The sequence below is a fragment of the Dipteris shenzhenensis genome, chromosome 19 (assembly GCF_047967505.1).
Source record: "Dipteris shenzhenensis isolate YYH24624 ecotype China chromosome 19, Dip_SZ_1.0, whole genome shotgun sequence".
NCBI lineage: Eukaryota > Viridiplantae > Streptophyta > Polypodiopsida > Gleicheniales > Dipteridaceae > Dipteris > Dipteris shenzhenensis.
The window spans coordinates 6127686-6144616 of NC_141614.1; the positions used below are offsets into that span (position 1 = coordinate 6127686).

The following is a 16931-nucleotide window of genomic DNA, read 5'->3' on the forward strand; positions in this document are numbered from 1 at the left end:
GAGGTGCCTTTTTGTGATCTTACTACTCTTTTGTGAGCCTTCCAACCCAAAGTTTCTATGGGATACATTTAGGGAACAAATGATAGAGGATTTTATTTATTCTTTAACAAGGATTACAAGAACATCATATAATGATATTCAAAGCATGGCAGAAACGTAGGCTCTACTACACATAGAAGGGCTTCTTCATGACAAGGGTAAAAGTTTGAGTGATTTCAATGGAATGAATCGGCTTCATGAAAGAGGTCTCCAAGCTATACAAGCAAATACACTACTTTTAGAAGAGAAGGCTTTTGATCTAGTGCAACAAGCAATCATATCAGAATCCATGAAATCATCATTAACAAATAGTCAAAGAATCACTTTTCAAACAATAATGCAAGCGGTCACGCATGATAAAGGTGGGGTTTTCTTCTTAGATGGTCCTGATGGATCAGGAAAGACCTACTTATATAATTGCTTGCTTGCTCATATACGATCTAAAGGATTTGTTGCGCTTGCCACGACATCATCTGGAATAGCTTCCTTACTACTAGCAAATGGTCGTACTCTCATAGTAGATTTAAAATTCCTTTAAATCTAAATAATACTTCAACATGTTACATTCCAGTACATAGTCATCTCGCTGAAGTATTAAGACATTATAAGCTAATCATTTGGGATGAGGCTCTAATGTGTCATCGGCATGCCTTTGAAGCTTTAGACAGAACTTTGCAAGATGTTCAATTTAATAATAAACCATTTGGAGGAAAAATGATTCTATTGGGAGGTGATTTCAGACAAATTCTGCCAGTTGTTGTAAAGGGAAGGCGTGAGGATATTGTTGACTCTACACTATGTAGATCTTACATATGGCAAATTACAGAGGTCTTGAAATTGGTTGGCAATGTACGGATCACAATAGATCATTCAGATGACTTCAAGCAATGGCTAATGAGCATTGGCAATGGAATTAATTGTACTCAGTATAACCCAATGCAAATATTACCAGTAGAGATGGTGATGCAAAACTCTACCTTGGTTGATTTGGTTCAATGGGTTTATTCTGATCTAATTGTTACCATATCATATTCGACCTACTTCTCCAATCGAGCTATTCTTGCTCCAAGAAATAGTGAGGTTGATGATGTCAATCAATGTGCCTTGGAAACAATGCCTGGTGAGCTAAAAGAATATTTCAATGCAGATTCAGTTCTAGAGACGGAACAAAATTCATTTCTTTACTCAACTGAATTCCTGAATTCTTTGAAACTAGGAGACGAGGTTCCACCTCATTGCTTGCTCTTAAAGCTTGGTGCTCCTATAATCATGCTTCGTAACATAGATCCAAAGCGTGGGCTTTGTAATGGGACAAGGTTGATATGCAAAGAGTTTCACTCAAAAGTCCTAGAAGCAGAAACCATCACAGGCAACAAGATTGGTGAAAGGGTTTTCATTCCAAGGATAAACTTCATCATCACCAACACTGAACTCCCATTTACCATGAGGCGACGACAATTTCAATAAGACTTGCTTTTGGAATGACAATAAATAAGACACAAGGGAAGATCTTGGGTTTATACTTGATCACACCAGTATTTACTCATGGTCAATTGTATGTAGCAATGTCTTGCGCTCGGTCTCCTAATACTATAAAAGTGCTACTACAACAAAATAGAGAACCAATGTCATCAACGATTCTCAATGGCAACATTTATACAACCTCAAACATTATATATAAAGAAATCTTGAGGGATTAAAGATTCGTGATCTTTTTAAAACATTTTATTTAAACTTAAATAAAACTTTTTAAGCTACAATAAAATATATTTATGTTTATTTATCATTTAAGATTACTACATATAATGATAATAATATTACATTTTCTTATCTAAAAACTACCATTTTTCAAGGGTAAAGAAAGCCCTTTCTTTTTTAACAACAATAGAAAGGTCTCTATCTTACAAATGGTTTTTATTTGAATTTAAGAATAATGTCTAAAGCAACGTTCTTTATGGAAATGCCGATGAAAGAGATCATAAAGATTCCAGATACATATCATTGTCATTAATATGTTTATATTTCCTTGTTCTTATTTATATAAAATGATGTAACTTCTTTATTTTACAACACCACCTTTATGGTCATCACCTGATCTGCCTTTTTGCTCTATCATCAAAGCGATAGGTGCCTATATAGATGGGTAACATCCTCCTACTTTTGACATTATTTATTCTCACAATATTAATATCACGATACCTAATCAAAAATATTTTCCTCAATCAGGTTGCAAATACATGTTTTGATTTAATCTTCTTTGACTTATTAAATTCAAGCTTTTACTGCAATCAAATATGTTTATATTACATCTCTTTGAAGATTCCATAGAAATGTATGGGATCTTTGTCCCTATCATAGAGCGAGGTGTATAGAGTTTTCAAAAAGATATCACTTCATCCAGTGCCGATATAGACTCAACGATGTGGATAGTTTCATATTTGAGACTCTGTTCCAAATGGATGGAAACTGCATGATAACACAATGTCATTTTAAAATAGTACTTTTTTAAAAAATTATTATTATTCCTTTAAATTAATTCAATTGCAAAAGTGCTATTCCAGACAAGAACTTTACATTCTACTCTTTCTAAAACTATCTCCATAGGAATTTTAACATTATTTATTCTCACAATATTTAATATCACGATACCAAATCAAAAATATTTTCCTCAATCATGTTGCAAATACATGTTTTGATTTAATCTTCTTTGATTTATTGAATTCAAGCTTTTACTGCAATCAGATATGTTTATATTACATCTCTTTGAAGATTCCATAGAGATGTATGGGATCTTTGTCCCTGTCATAGAGCGACGTATATATAGTTTTCAAAAAGATACCACTTCATCCAGTGCCGATATAGACTCAACGATGTGGATAGTTTCATATTTAAGACTGTGTTCCAAATGGATGGAAACTGCATGATAAGACAATGTCATTTTCAATTAGTACTTTTTTTTGAAATTATTATTATTCCTTTAAATTAATTCAATTACAAATGTGCTATTCCAAACAAGAACCTAACATTGTACTCTTTCTAAAACTATCTCCATAGGAATATAGATATTATGAGCAATATTTCCCTCTTACATTTTATAACATAGATATATTCCTCTTCGTTAAAAAGTTGAATGGTTTACAATTAATGGTATTTCCAACGTAAATGTCTAAAGTTTACATCGAGAGTAGTGAATACCCTTTTCTATAATCAATAGTGTTTTATATATCAATGTGTTTTACATAGAAACAACACATGTATCATGTAGCATGTTTTGCCGCAGCAAAGCGCGGGTAGGACACTAGTTGTAATTACAGCCCTCTTATGTCTCAACAGGGTTTGGTCCCCTCTTCATAAAATACACAATTACAATTCCTGAAGGTAACATTCTCATGAGTATTAAATTTCTCTACGCAATCAGGAAAAACTCTCTTTGTCTGAACAATATACACAAATTGGATTATAAAACAAAGATTTGAATGCAATCGGCCAATCAAAGTGTCAAACTTCGAACCCATGCTGCACCACATTCTCTGCCTTGAGATGGCACAAAATCAAGTCTAAAACATGAATGAGGAATTGAAGAGTGTTATCAATAGCACTTGCATCATTCATGGAAGAAATCCCAAAAAGTCAATCGTCTACCGGATCATCAGGACTGTCTTCTGCCTTTCTTTTAATCACAAGAACAGGACAGTCTGCATGCTTTGTACAATAGTCACTGACAGTCCCTACAAATAACCTAGCCAAATGTTTGAAAAATGTAACGTCCTTTCTCATGGATTTTAATAAAAAGGCACTGAAATCTGTGTGTGTGTGTGTGTGTGTGTGTGTGTAAATATCACGTGGCACATAAGTAAGCATACGACTACATGAAAGACTAGTAACCATAAAGAAAGGTATTGGACAAACATGCTATAAGATATGAGAAAAAAATCCAGACATCCCTTGGAATAGATGTCAGATATCACGTGGCACATAAGTAAGCATACAACTACATGAAAGACTAGAAACCTTAAAGAAAGGCATTGGACAAACATGCTATAAGATATGAGAAAAATCCAGACATCCCTTTGAAGTGATATGGGGTATGAATAACATATTGGTCACACTTAAATTAGTCTTCATAGGAGTAAGTTATTGGCTGCTAGTCCTTGGTATGATTTTTGTTTGCAACACCTAAGAAGCAGTGATATTCCCCTAGGGCCCAGTTGGGGTTTCTAGAGTTTACAGTGCTTATACCATGTTTAACAGTTTCAACCCCAGTTGGGCTCATCTCTTCTTGGTGTGCTAGCTGCCATTAACCTAGGCCATGCTTCGAGGACTCTATATATATTGGTCATATTTGAACGAACTTCCTTGCAAAGAAATGAAGTACTGTTGCGTGAAACAAAATGTTTACTTTGCAAAAATCAAACAGTACAGCAATTCAGGAAGCAGTCATTACCTTTGAACAGCTCCTAAACCGCGACTGCCCACCACTAAAATGTCTGGGTGCGCTCTAGAAGCTTCTTTGCATATGATCTCTTTAGGATCTCCTTTCTTAATCCAGGCTTTGCATAGCAACTACAAACATAAACAACAATTCAGTATCCAAAACATTAACCCTAATGTTCTGAACATTTGCACTCTTTTACATCTACAGATTTAGTTGGCCTAAAATAAACATAAAAGTTAAAGCAGATAAGGAATCCTCATCAAAAAATTCAATACATTCATTTCATGTGGCAGTAAAGGCTAATTCATTACAGGGCTAAGCCAAAGAGTTATGCGCATATCTCCTCACACTTGGAGATTGGGGTGTTGAGAGGAGATGTGCGTTGAGAGAGGAGATGTGCGTCATCCTTTCAGTCTATATGGGATTTGAAGCCTCATGATTCTTCCTCCGCTTTCTTTGATTTCTTACCTCAAGGAAGTTCTCTTTCCATTCCAAACCTTCTGAGTTGGACCCCTTCTTGACTGAGCTAGGCCCGGTAAGAGACTGTTATTTTGTGTCACCTTTCACTTTCCAGGCTACTTGGATGAGATGAGACCAGTTTTGTTTCCTCCTCTCATTATGCAAACTGCAAATCAGGTGGCACCTCCAAAAGAAGATTGATGAGAAACTCTTTCTTTATGTATAGTATGTTCTGGATCTTCTCCAAACTCTAAAAACGTAAGTAATAGATGGATTGTAGAGCTTGTGCAGCAGGAAAAGCAAATTGTCGAGAATTTTGACCTGCCTTGCCAAATCTCACCCTTCAACAAATTTTTGAATTGTGCGAGGTGACTTCAACATGCTTGAGTTTCTAGAGGATAATCTAAAAGGATCAGTACAAGAATCTTCTAACTTTACATCTAAGAGGGAGACTTCGGCATTGAGAAATTATTTTCAAGAGTCGACCATTTCAAATCAAATCGCTTCTGCCATGCACAAATCCCTTCTGGGAAGCTTCAGAGTGGGCCATGCAAAGCGGCCAGAATCTAGCCATTCTACTTTTGAATTTTGAGAAAGCTTATGACAGAGTAGATTGGGGTTTTTTGGAGGGCACCCTTCTACGCTTTGGCTTTACTGATGCTTGGATCAGAGGTGTTTCCTCTTTGTACAGATCAGCCCACAGCCAGGTACTTATTGGTGGGGTAAGGGGTGAGAGATTTCAGATTTCGAGATCAGTCCGTCAGGGATGCCCCCTTGCTCCTTTCCTTTTTTTGTTCGTGGCCGAACTATGAGTATCTATGTTAGATCTCAAGCTGACATCTTTGGGCTGAGACTTCCCATCAGAACGGAAGAGGAGCTACTTGACAGTGAGTTGGAAAATGACACAGCAGTTTACTTGGATGCCACTCCACAGACGCTCACTTCTTTCAGGACAGCATTGGATTTATTTTGCTTGGCGGCAGGGGCGCAGATAAATTGGCATACATCCAATGGCTTTTGGATCAGTGATGAGGGCACTCCACTTTGGGGGCTTGACATAGGATTCACTTGGGTTCAGAGGGGTGTGCCTATCAGGTATTTGGGCTGCCAGGTCGGCTTGGATATTTCTTCCACGCAGCAATTTGCTCCCGTTTTGGAGAGCATCAAGAGGAAGCTTCTTTTTTGGAGCTCAGCCAAGTTGGATCTTGCCTCTAGAGTTGTGGTGGTCAACCAGGTCCTCTTGGCAGAGCTTGGTACCAATGGATAGATGTTTTCTTTTAGAAGATCGGGCTTCAGCGGAGTCCATCAGAGGCAAATCATCCAGGTGGCCTACAGACTGCGCATTCATCGAGGAGACATGGGCATCGGTCCCCATGGAGCAGTGCTCCACACCCCGGCTACTCTCCACCGGGTCTTGGAGGCTCTAGCTCTATGGGGGAGTTCCCATCAGGTATTTGCAGTGGGACCCCGGAGAGTGGGAGTGGATTGACGCAGGGCATCGAGAGAAGAGCATCCCCTTCTTTCGTTACACGGTCAGTAATGCCAGGAGATTTCAGCTCAATAGTAGAGGTTGGAGACCTTCCAGAGTTCCTCATTGGGAGACATTTGATATCACTGTGGATCTGCAGAGGTGCTTCTGGAGGAGACTCTGGAAATCCCACAGGAATAGAAAGATCACTATCTTCTTTTGGCTCTCTATCCATGGTGGGATTGCAGTGAACCTTTGGAGGTCCAGGTTCGGAGCCGACCCTACTTGCCCTCGCTGCCTCTCTGCTTCGGAGACTATTCAGCATTGCTTATGGGATTGCAGACAGGCGAGGATGATTTGGATGGGGGTAGCCAGGATTTTCAGTCACTTTGCCCACTCCCCATTTTTTATAACATGGGGCTCAGTGGCTTGGCTTTCTCTTACAGGGCCTCAGGTATTCTATGAGAGATTTGACTCCTCTCGGGCCATTTCGGTTCGACGTCATCAAACTGAGTCCTGTTCGTTGGATGTGGTACCACACCTTCCTTTTACAGCTGTACATGCCTCTGTGGATACTTCTTGGGAGATTCTAGCGAGCATAGCATCCTGGCATATCTGGAGAGCCAGATGCACAGAGGCTTTGGAGGGTACTCTGGTTCATCCCTCGCACGCATTGGCTAGTATCTGGCAGACACCGTACATACTTTGATGGCCGTATGGACGGGTATGCAGGGAGACTCCCGTGCAGCCTTAGCTAGGAGGGCTTCTTTCTTCAGGGAATGGAAGGATTCTCCTTTCTTCTCTGAGACTACTACAGGGTTGAGGTGGCACTTTCAGCCTCAACCTTGGTTGTTTTCCACCTCACTCTGAGGGGGTTTTTTAATTTATCCTCATGATTTCATGATGTACTCCGCTTTGAGCTTGCTCTCGCGGGTTTTTTCTCTTACTTAATAGAAGTCTCTTTCTTGACCAAAAAAAAAAAAAAAATCAAATCGCTTCTCCACCTTACACACAGATTTCTCTATACCTAAATATGGATAGACAATATGTTTCTGCTCATAGAGGTAGATATTGTGGTATCATTCCCAAGTTTCCTCTCTCAAACCATCACTTACTGTTGTTGGTGCTCGAGTAAGCCCATCAACCAGCTTGAATACTTAATTTCATTTTCCAAGTCATTGGCTTTCAATCTTTCAATAAAGGAGAATTTGATGCAATTTCAACCCCAAACAAACAAGGCTGGCTTCAATGATGCTTAGACGCATTGGCTAAAGTGAGCATCATGCTAGTATTTCGCCCTACTTCACAAGAGGAAGCTTATTATTAGAGAGAGAGAGAGAGAGAGAGAGAGAGAGAGAGAGAGAGAGAGTTGTATTAACGTCTGCGGGAGGCCTCAAAGTACACACCAAAAGTAACTCATACAAGCCACAGTGGGCTGAAGCAAAGGGCTCACTAAGGCCCTTGCTGAGTGCTCAAGTGCTAACTAGTAATCAGCAACATAGCAAAATAGCATCAAAGTAGCATTAGTATATCAAGTGCTCAAAGCTAGTGCTCCTAGTACATGTCCAGGCTCCATGTATCCAAGCATCATGGAGGCTCTCTGATGAAACGCAAAGAGCTCCTGTTTTTTGCGTCTGTTGAGCTGTGTCTAGTGGTGGCGGAGGGCATGCTCTCCTCGATCTCTCTGTATATCCGATGGCCTACCTCAAGGGTGGCGCCTCGTCTTTCGCAATCTCCTCTGAGGAGAGCTGAGATAGACCGGACCTCGATCGTGTGTGCTTTGGTCTCTCTCCAAGCTACATGTAGTCTTTGGTCTCTGGCCCGGCAACACTGCTACTCCATGATGCCCTCATCTCATATAGCTCCTCCTCCTCAACCTCCTCTGGAGCTTACTCAGATGCATAGAAGTTTGTGACACGTTGTGTGAAGATTTTTGAAAACCCCAAACTTGTCTTGTACATATGTACATGTGTGATGTTCAACTTATGTGTGTGCTTGCTGGCATTCAATGAGATTTTGTGTAAGCAGCTTTCGAGTACTTCATAGTATCCAGAGTTGGGAATGTGTGCATTAAGTGACTTGGTCTAAGTTTTGTGGGAAGCCTTGGGAGTGGTAAAAAGGCAAATATGAGGTGGCTAATTAAGAATGATGTGGCTGGAATCAAAAAGGTATCCATGCATGTGGCTACGTAATAGAGGAGGGAAGCTTCTCGTTGAGGAGCGAGCATGTACGTGAAGCTTGGGCATGAAGGAGAATTCGGGGAGTTTTCCGAAACGCACAGGGAATAGAGATGCAAGTGGAGAGGGAAAAGAAAAGGTGGATGGAGTTCTGAAAAAGGTCTCTACTAGGCAGGCGGTGAGATCTCAATGAAGGGGGGAGAGCTTCGGGAGAGGGTCATTGCCACTATACAGTAGGGAGGATTGTAAGTTACGGAGAAGGTACTCCTAGATGGAGCTGTTGCGACACTATGCATGCGGGCTGTTGCTTCCGGACGGGAGAGGGACTTGACCACTGAAAGGCTGTAGCAGTTGGTGGTGGCTAGAGGATCATGGCGACGCGGGTGTACTGCAAGCTCATCGTGAAGGTGAGACCATGTCTAAAGCAGGAAGAGCCAGGGAAGAGCTCTGTGTGTTGAGCAGAGGACGTAGCTGTGTTGGGTCGTCATGCAGCAAATGACCTTGGATGATAGACTTTGCTGAAGAGGTTGACGGATGCTTGAATGGAGGCTGGGAAGGGGGAAAAGCAGAGAAAAAGAGGCATTTTCAGCACGCCCTGATCTAGAGAGCTGGAGGGAGCAAGAAACCTGGTCAGAGATGCTTGCAGGTGAGCCTAGAGTTCAGTTTTCGAGTAGAGATTGCTGAACTTGCGTCCTAGAGGCTGTGGACAACGAGCTCTTGGTAGAGGGAGCATTTCCATCGCGGGAAGTTGCTGTTCTTTGCTATCCCTGGGTGTCAGAAGAAGTAAGCAATCGTGAATTTGCTGGAATCAAGTGTCGGAAGCAAGAGGGAAGCAGGGCAATCAGATTTTTGTTCAGAAACGGAGCCAGGACAGTCAGGAAAGAAGGGCGACCTGATTTATGGGAGGAAGTGCTGCTGATTTTGCATGCTGAAGGAGCTAGAAGCTGGGCGATTTCAAAAAGGTGGTTCCTGGTCAGTAGAACTTGCAGACAGAGGTGAAGAGAGTGAGGTCGATTTCAGATTTGGTTGTTTTCTTGCTGCCCGAAGTTTGTACTAGCTGGAATTCACTGCCTGGGTAAAAAGGAATGCATAAACAGTTGTTATTTGGCTGATATTCACCAGAAGAAGTGGGCTGCTACTGTGTTTCGTGAAGAGGGAGGCAGTAGGAGTGTGATAGACCCTAGGAACTTGCTGAAAATTACAAAAAGGTGGTTCCTGGTCAGTAGAACTTGCAGACAGAGGTGAAGAGAGTGAGGTCGATTTCAGATTTGGTTGTTTTCTTGCTGCCCGAAGTTTGTACTAGCTGGAATTCACTGCCTGGGTAAAAAGGAAACAGTTGTTATTTGGCTGATATTCACCAGAAGAAGTGGGCTGCTACAGTGTTTCGTGAAGAGGGAGGCAGTAGGAGTGTGATAGACCCTAGGAACTTGCTGAAAATTACAAAAATCAGACATGTTTTGGTGTGAGGAGGTTGTTGGCAACAGGAAGAGGCTCCATGTTCTTGAAAAATTTTCAGTTCAGATTTTGTGTGGGTCAGGGGAGAAGCCACAGGAGGAGATTTGGACAGGAAAGTTGCAGTTTTTTGTGATTTCGAGCTCTTTTTTGATAAACAGTTTGCTGCAATTGTTTTGAGGTGTTCTCGAGGTGTTGTGGGCCAGGAGCTACAGGAAAAGAGGTGTTTTCTGAATTTCTAAGTTGGCTGCAGCGAAACAGCAGCAGAAGGGGTGAAACAGGAGGAGTTTTGTGGACTCTGGAGTCAAATATATGCAAGTTTTGTGGACTGTTTTGAAGCGGAACTATGTGGCCTTGTTGTAGCAGAGAATCTGTGATCTTTTGATGCTAGAGAGTGTATCAAATCAGACTGGAATTGAGCTGATTTGTAAGTTGAATATAGTCTCGTGTGGGATCACTCTGGATGGGTTTTCCTGTGGAGTTTTGTGTAAAGAGTCAAAGATGAAACTGAGTTTTTGTATACATGCTTGAAATAAAGTCTGTTGATATCTCTGGGGTAAAAAATAACTATGAAAAACAAACCCTAAGAATGAGGTAGAAAATAACCAAGGTTGTGGCTGAAAATGCCATCTCAACTCTGTGGAAGTCTCAGAGAAGAAGGGGGAGCCCCTCCATTCTCAGAGGAAAATAACCCTCTTGGTAGTGGCTGCCCAAGAGGATCCCTGCATACTCGTCCAGATAGCCATCAGTGTATGTATAGTGTCTGCCCATATACTGGCTGGAGTGCAAGCAAGGTGAACCTGAGTCCCATCCAAAGCCTCTGTGCATCTAGCTCTCCAAATATGCCACATTGAAATGCTCGCTAGCATCTCCTATGAGGTGCCCACAGAAGCATGCACATCCTTATAGGGTACAGCTGGAATGTCATCCAGAGAACATGACTCAATCAAGTGTCGTCTGATCGCTAGGGCCCATGATGAGTCATGTCTCTCAAAAAAGACTTGAGGCTCTGAAAGAGAAAGCCAAGCAATTGAGTCCCAAGTCATGAAGAAAGGGGAAGGGGCAAAAGTACTGAAAATCCTAGCAAATAACCCTCGCGTGTTTGCAATCCCATAAACAATGCTGAATAGTCTCCACAACAGAATGGCAACAAGGGCAAGTAGGTTCCGCCCTGAACTTGGATCTCCACAGGTTCATTGCAATCCCACCGTGAATAGAAAGCCAAAAGGAAAAAGTGATTTTTCTAATCTTGTTGGATTTCCAGAGTCTTCTCCAGAAGGATTTCTGCAGATCAGCAGAGATATGAAAGTTGTCCTAGCTCCGGAAGGCGTCCGACCTCTACAACTGAGCTGGTATCTCTTGGCATTATTGACCGTGTAACGAAAGAAGGTGAGGCTCTTCTCTCGATGCCCTTCATCAATTCATTCCCATTCTCTTGGGTCCCATTGCAAGAACTTTATGGGAGCACCTCCATAAAGCCATAACCTCCATGATCCCAAAGAGATGAGAAGAGGGTCAGGATCCAGATACCACTGGGAATCTGAACCAAACTCCACGCAACCCATGATCTTGATTGGCTGAAAAGCTCTCTCTAGCAAGATGTCATCTGTGGACCTATACAATTTGCCCTCGGAGTGCACATAAAAAACTAGGGCATCGTCATGTGCATCTCGGAGTGCAATAACCTGAGGTGGAATGCCTTAAATTGAGAATGCGCCCATCCAAGTGGAACGTCCAATAGGCTATCTCCACCTAATCCACTGGCAAGGCTGCATTGATTTGTTGTATCCTCCTTGCACTCCCTTTCAGATGACTAACCATCTGGAATTTCCTATCATCTGGAAGCTTTTTAAAGCTCTCTAGGATCCCACAGTGAAGGCAAGTCCCCTCTCCCAACTGGACCATTGCATGTAATGTGAAGCACCAACCATGCTTGTCCAAAATATAATCATTCCACATGATGGGCTATCTATCGATCTCTTCACGAGAGGAAGGGGGAAATAATGAATATTCATCCACAAAATTCCCAAAAAAGGATTCTGATACCAAGTGAAACAAGACCATATACTATAACTTCTAACTACCACTAGATTTAGGGTCCATTTTAGTAGAGATAGCCGTAAAGTCAGATATGGTAGCAATGGGTAGGGTTAGATTATTGGGAAATGGAGTCAAGATGAGGCAGTTTGGTGTGTCCTATTGTGAGTTCTAGTCTAGTGGGCCCTATGGATGCCACGTCTCACATTGGGAGTTATCCCATAAGAATTGGTGTTTATATGTGTGTGTGTGCTCTATATAAGAGCTGTACTTGTCTAGGTGTCAAATCAATCAAGTATCAAGCCTACACGCTCTTTGGTCTACATGTGAGTACTTTCATTTTGTTCATTGCTCTTGCTATTTCATTTTCATTTCATTATGTCTCTCTTTGAGTATTATTCTCTCTCCCTAGCCTACCCTCTCTCTCTCCCTCTTCACCATGCACCTTCATGTGGTATCAGAGTCTTCTTTCCTATCCTCCATGATTGAGCTCCCTTCCACTCCTTTCTCCCCATCTTGTTCTCTTCTTACCCTTGGCCTCTCTATGAGCTGCTCTTCTTCAACAAATTCAATCTTGGAGCTGTTGCCATTGGTGAAACTGCTGGTCTTGGAACTCTTCATCGCGAAAACTTCACTCTAGACCCCTTTTTCAACAAGTTCGTGGCCTCTCTACCAGCCGCCACACTGTTTTGGATGATTTAGGGTTTGGCTGAGGTCATTTTTCAGCTGCTGCCTTTATCTCTACAGTCGCCCACCTCTATTGCTGCTGGACAACACTCTGAACAGCAAATCTAGTGCTGAAATCTGAAAAAACAGCAAAACTGTTTTTGAAAACCTAAAAGTCGAGTTTTGAAATTTCAGGTTGGACACTCAGTATTTTTGGGACTTTCATGATCAGAGGGCTACTGAGTGTTGCTAGGACACTTTCCTGCAACAAATTTTGAAAAGCCCTAAATTTTTGAAAACCCTAATTTTTAACAAAACCCTAATTTTCAGAATTTAGGGCTTTTCTGACTTTTGCAGTCCTTTGGCATAATTGAAGCCTCTGACATGTAAATGTTATTTTGGGATTTCCCAAAATTGATGTAATTTCATTACTATTTGGTATATTCATTTGGGCATTTTGTCTCCTTTGGGCATAATTGCTCAAATTTGAGGCTCTGCTCCTATCTTGGTGACTCACATCGCGACATTTTGAGAGTCATCATGTGATTGCTCCTTGTAGCTGCTCCCATGGCCGACATTGACATATCATTCGGGGCATTCTCGCCATATTCTTCACCGACATACTTCTTCAGTCGGGATGTGCACTCTTATGTGCAGTAGCTACTTGGGGTCATTTACGGGTTCTCTATCCTTGCTATGCATAAAATGAATGAAATATATTTTTATTTTCTATGATTGGGATCAATAAAGGTTCTCTGCCTTGGATAGTCCTCCTAAAATGATGTATTTCTTTTATATTTATATGTGTGGCTCCATGTTCCTAGTTAGTCTGTGGAGTGAAGAGGTGGATGTACTGTGGGAGCCATGTATTGGCATTGATAGGGTCTAGTTATAAGACCTAGCATATGAGTTTTAGGATGTTGGTGCATTGCTTTTCTAGACCGTTGAGTTGGTCATGCATCCATGCTGAGACATGAGCCTCTGAGTCAAGTTTGGGACACAAAGCCATATGAGTGCTCAGTCTGATCTCTGAACCATGCTCAGATTTCAGCCTCTGAGTTAGCATGAGAGCCATGTCTAGTTTAGACTTTGCACATAGTAGTAGATACTGTCATTGTCATGTTCTGTCCTTGGTTCCATTCCAATAGTCACTCACCTTTCCTTCATGGCGGGGTGTTAGGAAATGGAGTCAAGATGAGTCAGTTTGGTGTGTTCTAGTGAGTTCTAGTCTAGTGTGTCCTATGGATGCCATGTGTCACATTGGGAGCTATCCCATAAACACTAGTGTTCATGTGTGTGTGTGTGTGTGTGTGTGCTCTATATAAGTGTTGCACTTGTCTGGGTGTCAAATCAATCAAGTATCAAGCCTACAAGCTCTTTGGTCTACATGTGAGTACTTTCATTTTGTTCATTGCTCTTGCTATTTCATTTCCATTTCATTATGTCTCTCTTTGAGTATTATTATCTCTCTCCCTAGCCTACCCTCTCTCTCTCCCTCTCCCTCTCCCTCTTCACCATACACCTTCATAGATCTCTCTTATGGAAAGAGAGCATGAGATCCAACAGCTCTCATGTGACTGGCAGGCTGAAAGCTTGATGCTGTTCTTCTTGGCATTAGCAGCATGTAGGCTGATGCTTAGCAACAATGAAAGGAATGCATTAATGTAGAATGAATGAAGAGTACAACTGAGCCCCTTTACATATTTTTGGGAAAGTGGGCCAGTACACCCATGCTTATGGGATTAGCACAAAAGGCTGCCACGTGGTAAGCCTATAATCAAACCTAGAACCTCTATTAAAAGTACAAAAGAATACTAAAGTATTCACTCCCTTTTAAGGCTAATTGGGCCCATTAAGTGGCTGAGTGCTAACCCTAGATTTCCCTATTGTTACAAGGTGGCCACACTAAAGTAGACCAGCTCAGGAAAGAGATGGCACACCTCAACTTTGCACTCGTAGTAGCCATCCAAGAGGTGAACAAGGAAAAAGAGAGCTAGGAAGAATGGATTGAGCAACTTACCAAGGTGTTGACGACGCTCCAGAATTCCCACGCAATAGCAACAATAGCAGCAATAGCAAAGCACCTTTTTGTGCTAGATGGCATTAAAATCCAAATGGTGAAAAATCGGACCCACACACAATTTTTGAAAGCACAGGTCTGAGACCATCAATGGAAGATCCTACGATCTGGATATTGAAAGAAAACTTTAAGGCAAAGGCCAAGAGCAAGGAGTTGATCGCGGATATGGAGCCAGTACCGAAGGATGCCCTCACCTTATTGGTGGACTTGGCCCAAGGACAATCAATGGAAGATCCGGTGATCTTGATCTTGAAAGAAAACTTGCTCGCCCTCCAACAAAGCTATGACGTGGTACAAGACCAGTTGGTGGCAATGAAATTGGGCTAGAAGGAGGAGCTTAAGGCCAATACCAAGGAGGTGGAGGACCGGTGGGTAGAGATTCAAAATCTCCAACAACAAAACAATATCCTACGCTCCTATCTCAAAACTCGAAGGGATCAGCAATCAGTAGACGTGGAACCTCTAGGCGCCCCTTTGGCTCCCGACAATCCACCTCTAGCTTCGACTTCGATGCCATGTCCGACCCATGCCCCCGCATCCCAACCTTTTCTAGACCCAGCTTGACCTCACTCCCATGGCAAAAAGCTGGGTACCTTGGCACGAGTTGTGAATCTGACGGCTGAAAAGGTGCCGCTGCAAGCAGAGATCCATGGCTCGCAGATGCACAACATGTAGCTCCCGCAACAAGGCTAGCCTCGCAAGGCAACTAGTGGATACTTAGCACCAATGGGATAACAAGCTCCAAGTGACCCATCAAGCATGCTTGGGCATCCAATGCCTCGCAAGCCAACTGATGGATACTTAGTGCCAAAACGGGATAACCAGCTCCAAGTGATCTATCAAGCATGCCATCCAACTCCTTGCGCCGACGGTGTCCGCAGCCTGCCCTTTTCCAACTTCGTGCGGTGGTGGTCCAAAATCCAGCTTTGTTGCCTCAACTCCAACCTCCGCAACCTGTCCGGCCACCTGCTCCTATTGCTGCGTGTGCTTCAATTTTTTCGTGATGGTGCCCCTACCAATGAAATCGGTAATTTGGAGTGTTCCCCCCAGTCAACAAGGCAGTTTGGGGAAACACAAATACAAATAGGCATTTGGGGGAACAAAAATAGAGAACTGATGCAATGATGATCAGATTTAAATCCTCTCTCATCCCACAACACTACTGGTTGATTTGTGAGCAAATTGGCAAGGAGTTAAGATGGGTTAGAATAGAGAAAAACTCAAGCTTCCGAATATCCGATTGATTTTCTCTACCAAAATACTAACAGCATGTTTTAAGTCATCTCGAGACTTGAGTCAACGAAGATTCGTTACATCGGGAGTGCCAAGTGTTGGGCGGATCCGACCATCCGACCCTACCAAGTATTGGGGAGTTTTGACTCCACTGATCATTAATTCTTGTTATTGTTGATACCATGTTGAATTTTATATATATATATATAGATAGATAGATAGATAGATAGATAGAGAGAGAGAGAGAGAGAGAGAGAGAGAGAGAAGTGCACATGAGATGAAAGAAAGAAAGAAAGAAAGTCTATTAATGTCCACGTGAGACCAAACAGTAAAATGCCAGCCAATACATCCGTTTAGGGAGGGCATAGGGCAGCTCCGAAGGAGAGCTTGGAATTATTATAAGGTACCTACATTGTAGTCTGAAACTTAAGACAATAAACGGCCATACATCAGTTTAAGACTGAGGGTCTTTTGGTTTGGATTTAAACTCCATGTTGAGGGCCACGCCCTCATGATATACTGCCCATTTCAGCCTTGACCTTGGCTAATTCCATGCAGTTGAGCTCATCTGAGCTTCTTGGCTCTCCATATCTTGGTCCCTTTCAGCTTGTAAGATTGACAAAGAAGCATGTTTAGTATATCCCGTACGCTGCATGTAGTTATGCCATGCCCTCTAGAGTAGCGAAAATTAGTTGTGGAATTTTTCTTGTCTTTGTCTTTGTCTTCATGCCATGCAATGCTAGGGGTGGCTGCTTTGATGTGTGCTAAAGTCTCATTGTATGTATCCTCCTCTTTGAACCAGGCCTTCAGGTTGGTGTCCTATTCTGATCTTCAGTGCATTGCTGCGTTTGGCTTTGTACTCCTTAATCTCATCTTGAGTATTAG

The 16931-nt window shown here is 42.1% G+C and overlaps 2 protein-coding genes across 2 annotated transcripts in view; one reads left to right on the forward strand and one right to left on the reverse strand.

Annotated features, from left to right (window-relative positions):
- Positions 1–672: 672 nt before the first annotated feature.
- On the forward strand, positions 673–1506 carry LOC147889982 (uncharacterized). The gene has a single exon (XM_087391043.1). It carries the CDS (start codon positions 673–675, stop codon positions 1504–1506), a length of 834 nt encoding a protein of 277 aa, XP_087247169.1.
- A 1915-nt stretch (positions 1507–3421) lies between these two features.
- The window catches only part of LOC147889983 (universal stress protein A-like protein), a 28903-nt gene continuing 15393 nt past the window's right edge, over positions 3422–16931 (reverse strand). Inside the window, exons 4-5 of the mRNA XM_087390702.1 lie at positions 4484–4602; positions 3422–3778 (exon numbers count right to left, since the gene is read on the reverse strand). Coding sequence (XP_087246828.1) covers positions 3670–3778; positions 4484–4602 — 228 coding nt within the window. The 3' untranslated portion in view covers positions 3422–3669. The remainder of the gene's footprint in view (positions 3779–4483; positions 4603–16931) is intronic.

Bases quoted from the DNA above. Each gene is read 5' to 3' on its own strand.
- LOC147889982 (XM_087391043.1), top strand. From the start codon at position 673: ATGTGTCATCGGCATGCCTTTGAAGCTTTAGACAGAACTTTGCAAGAT.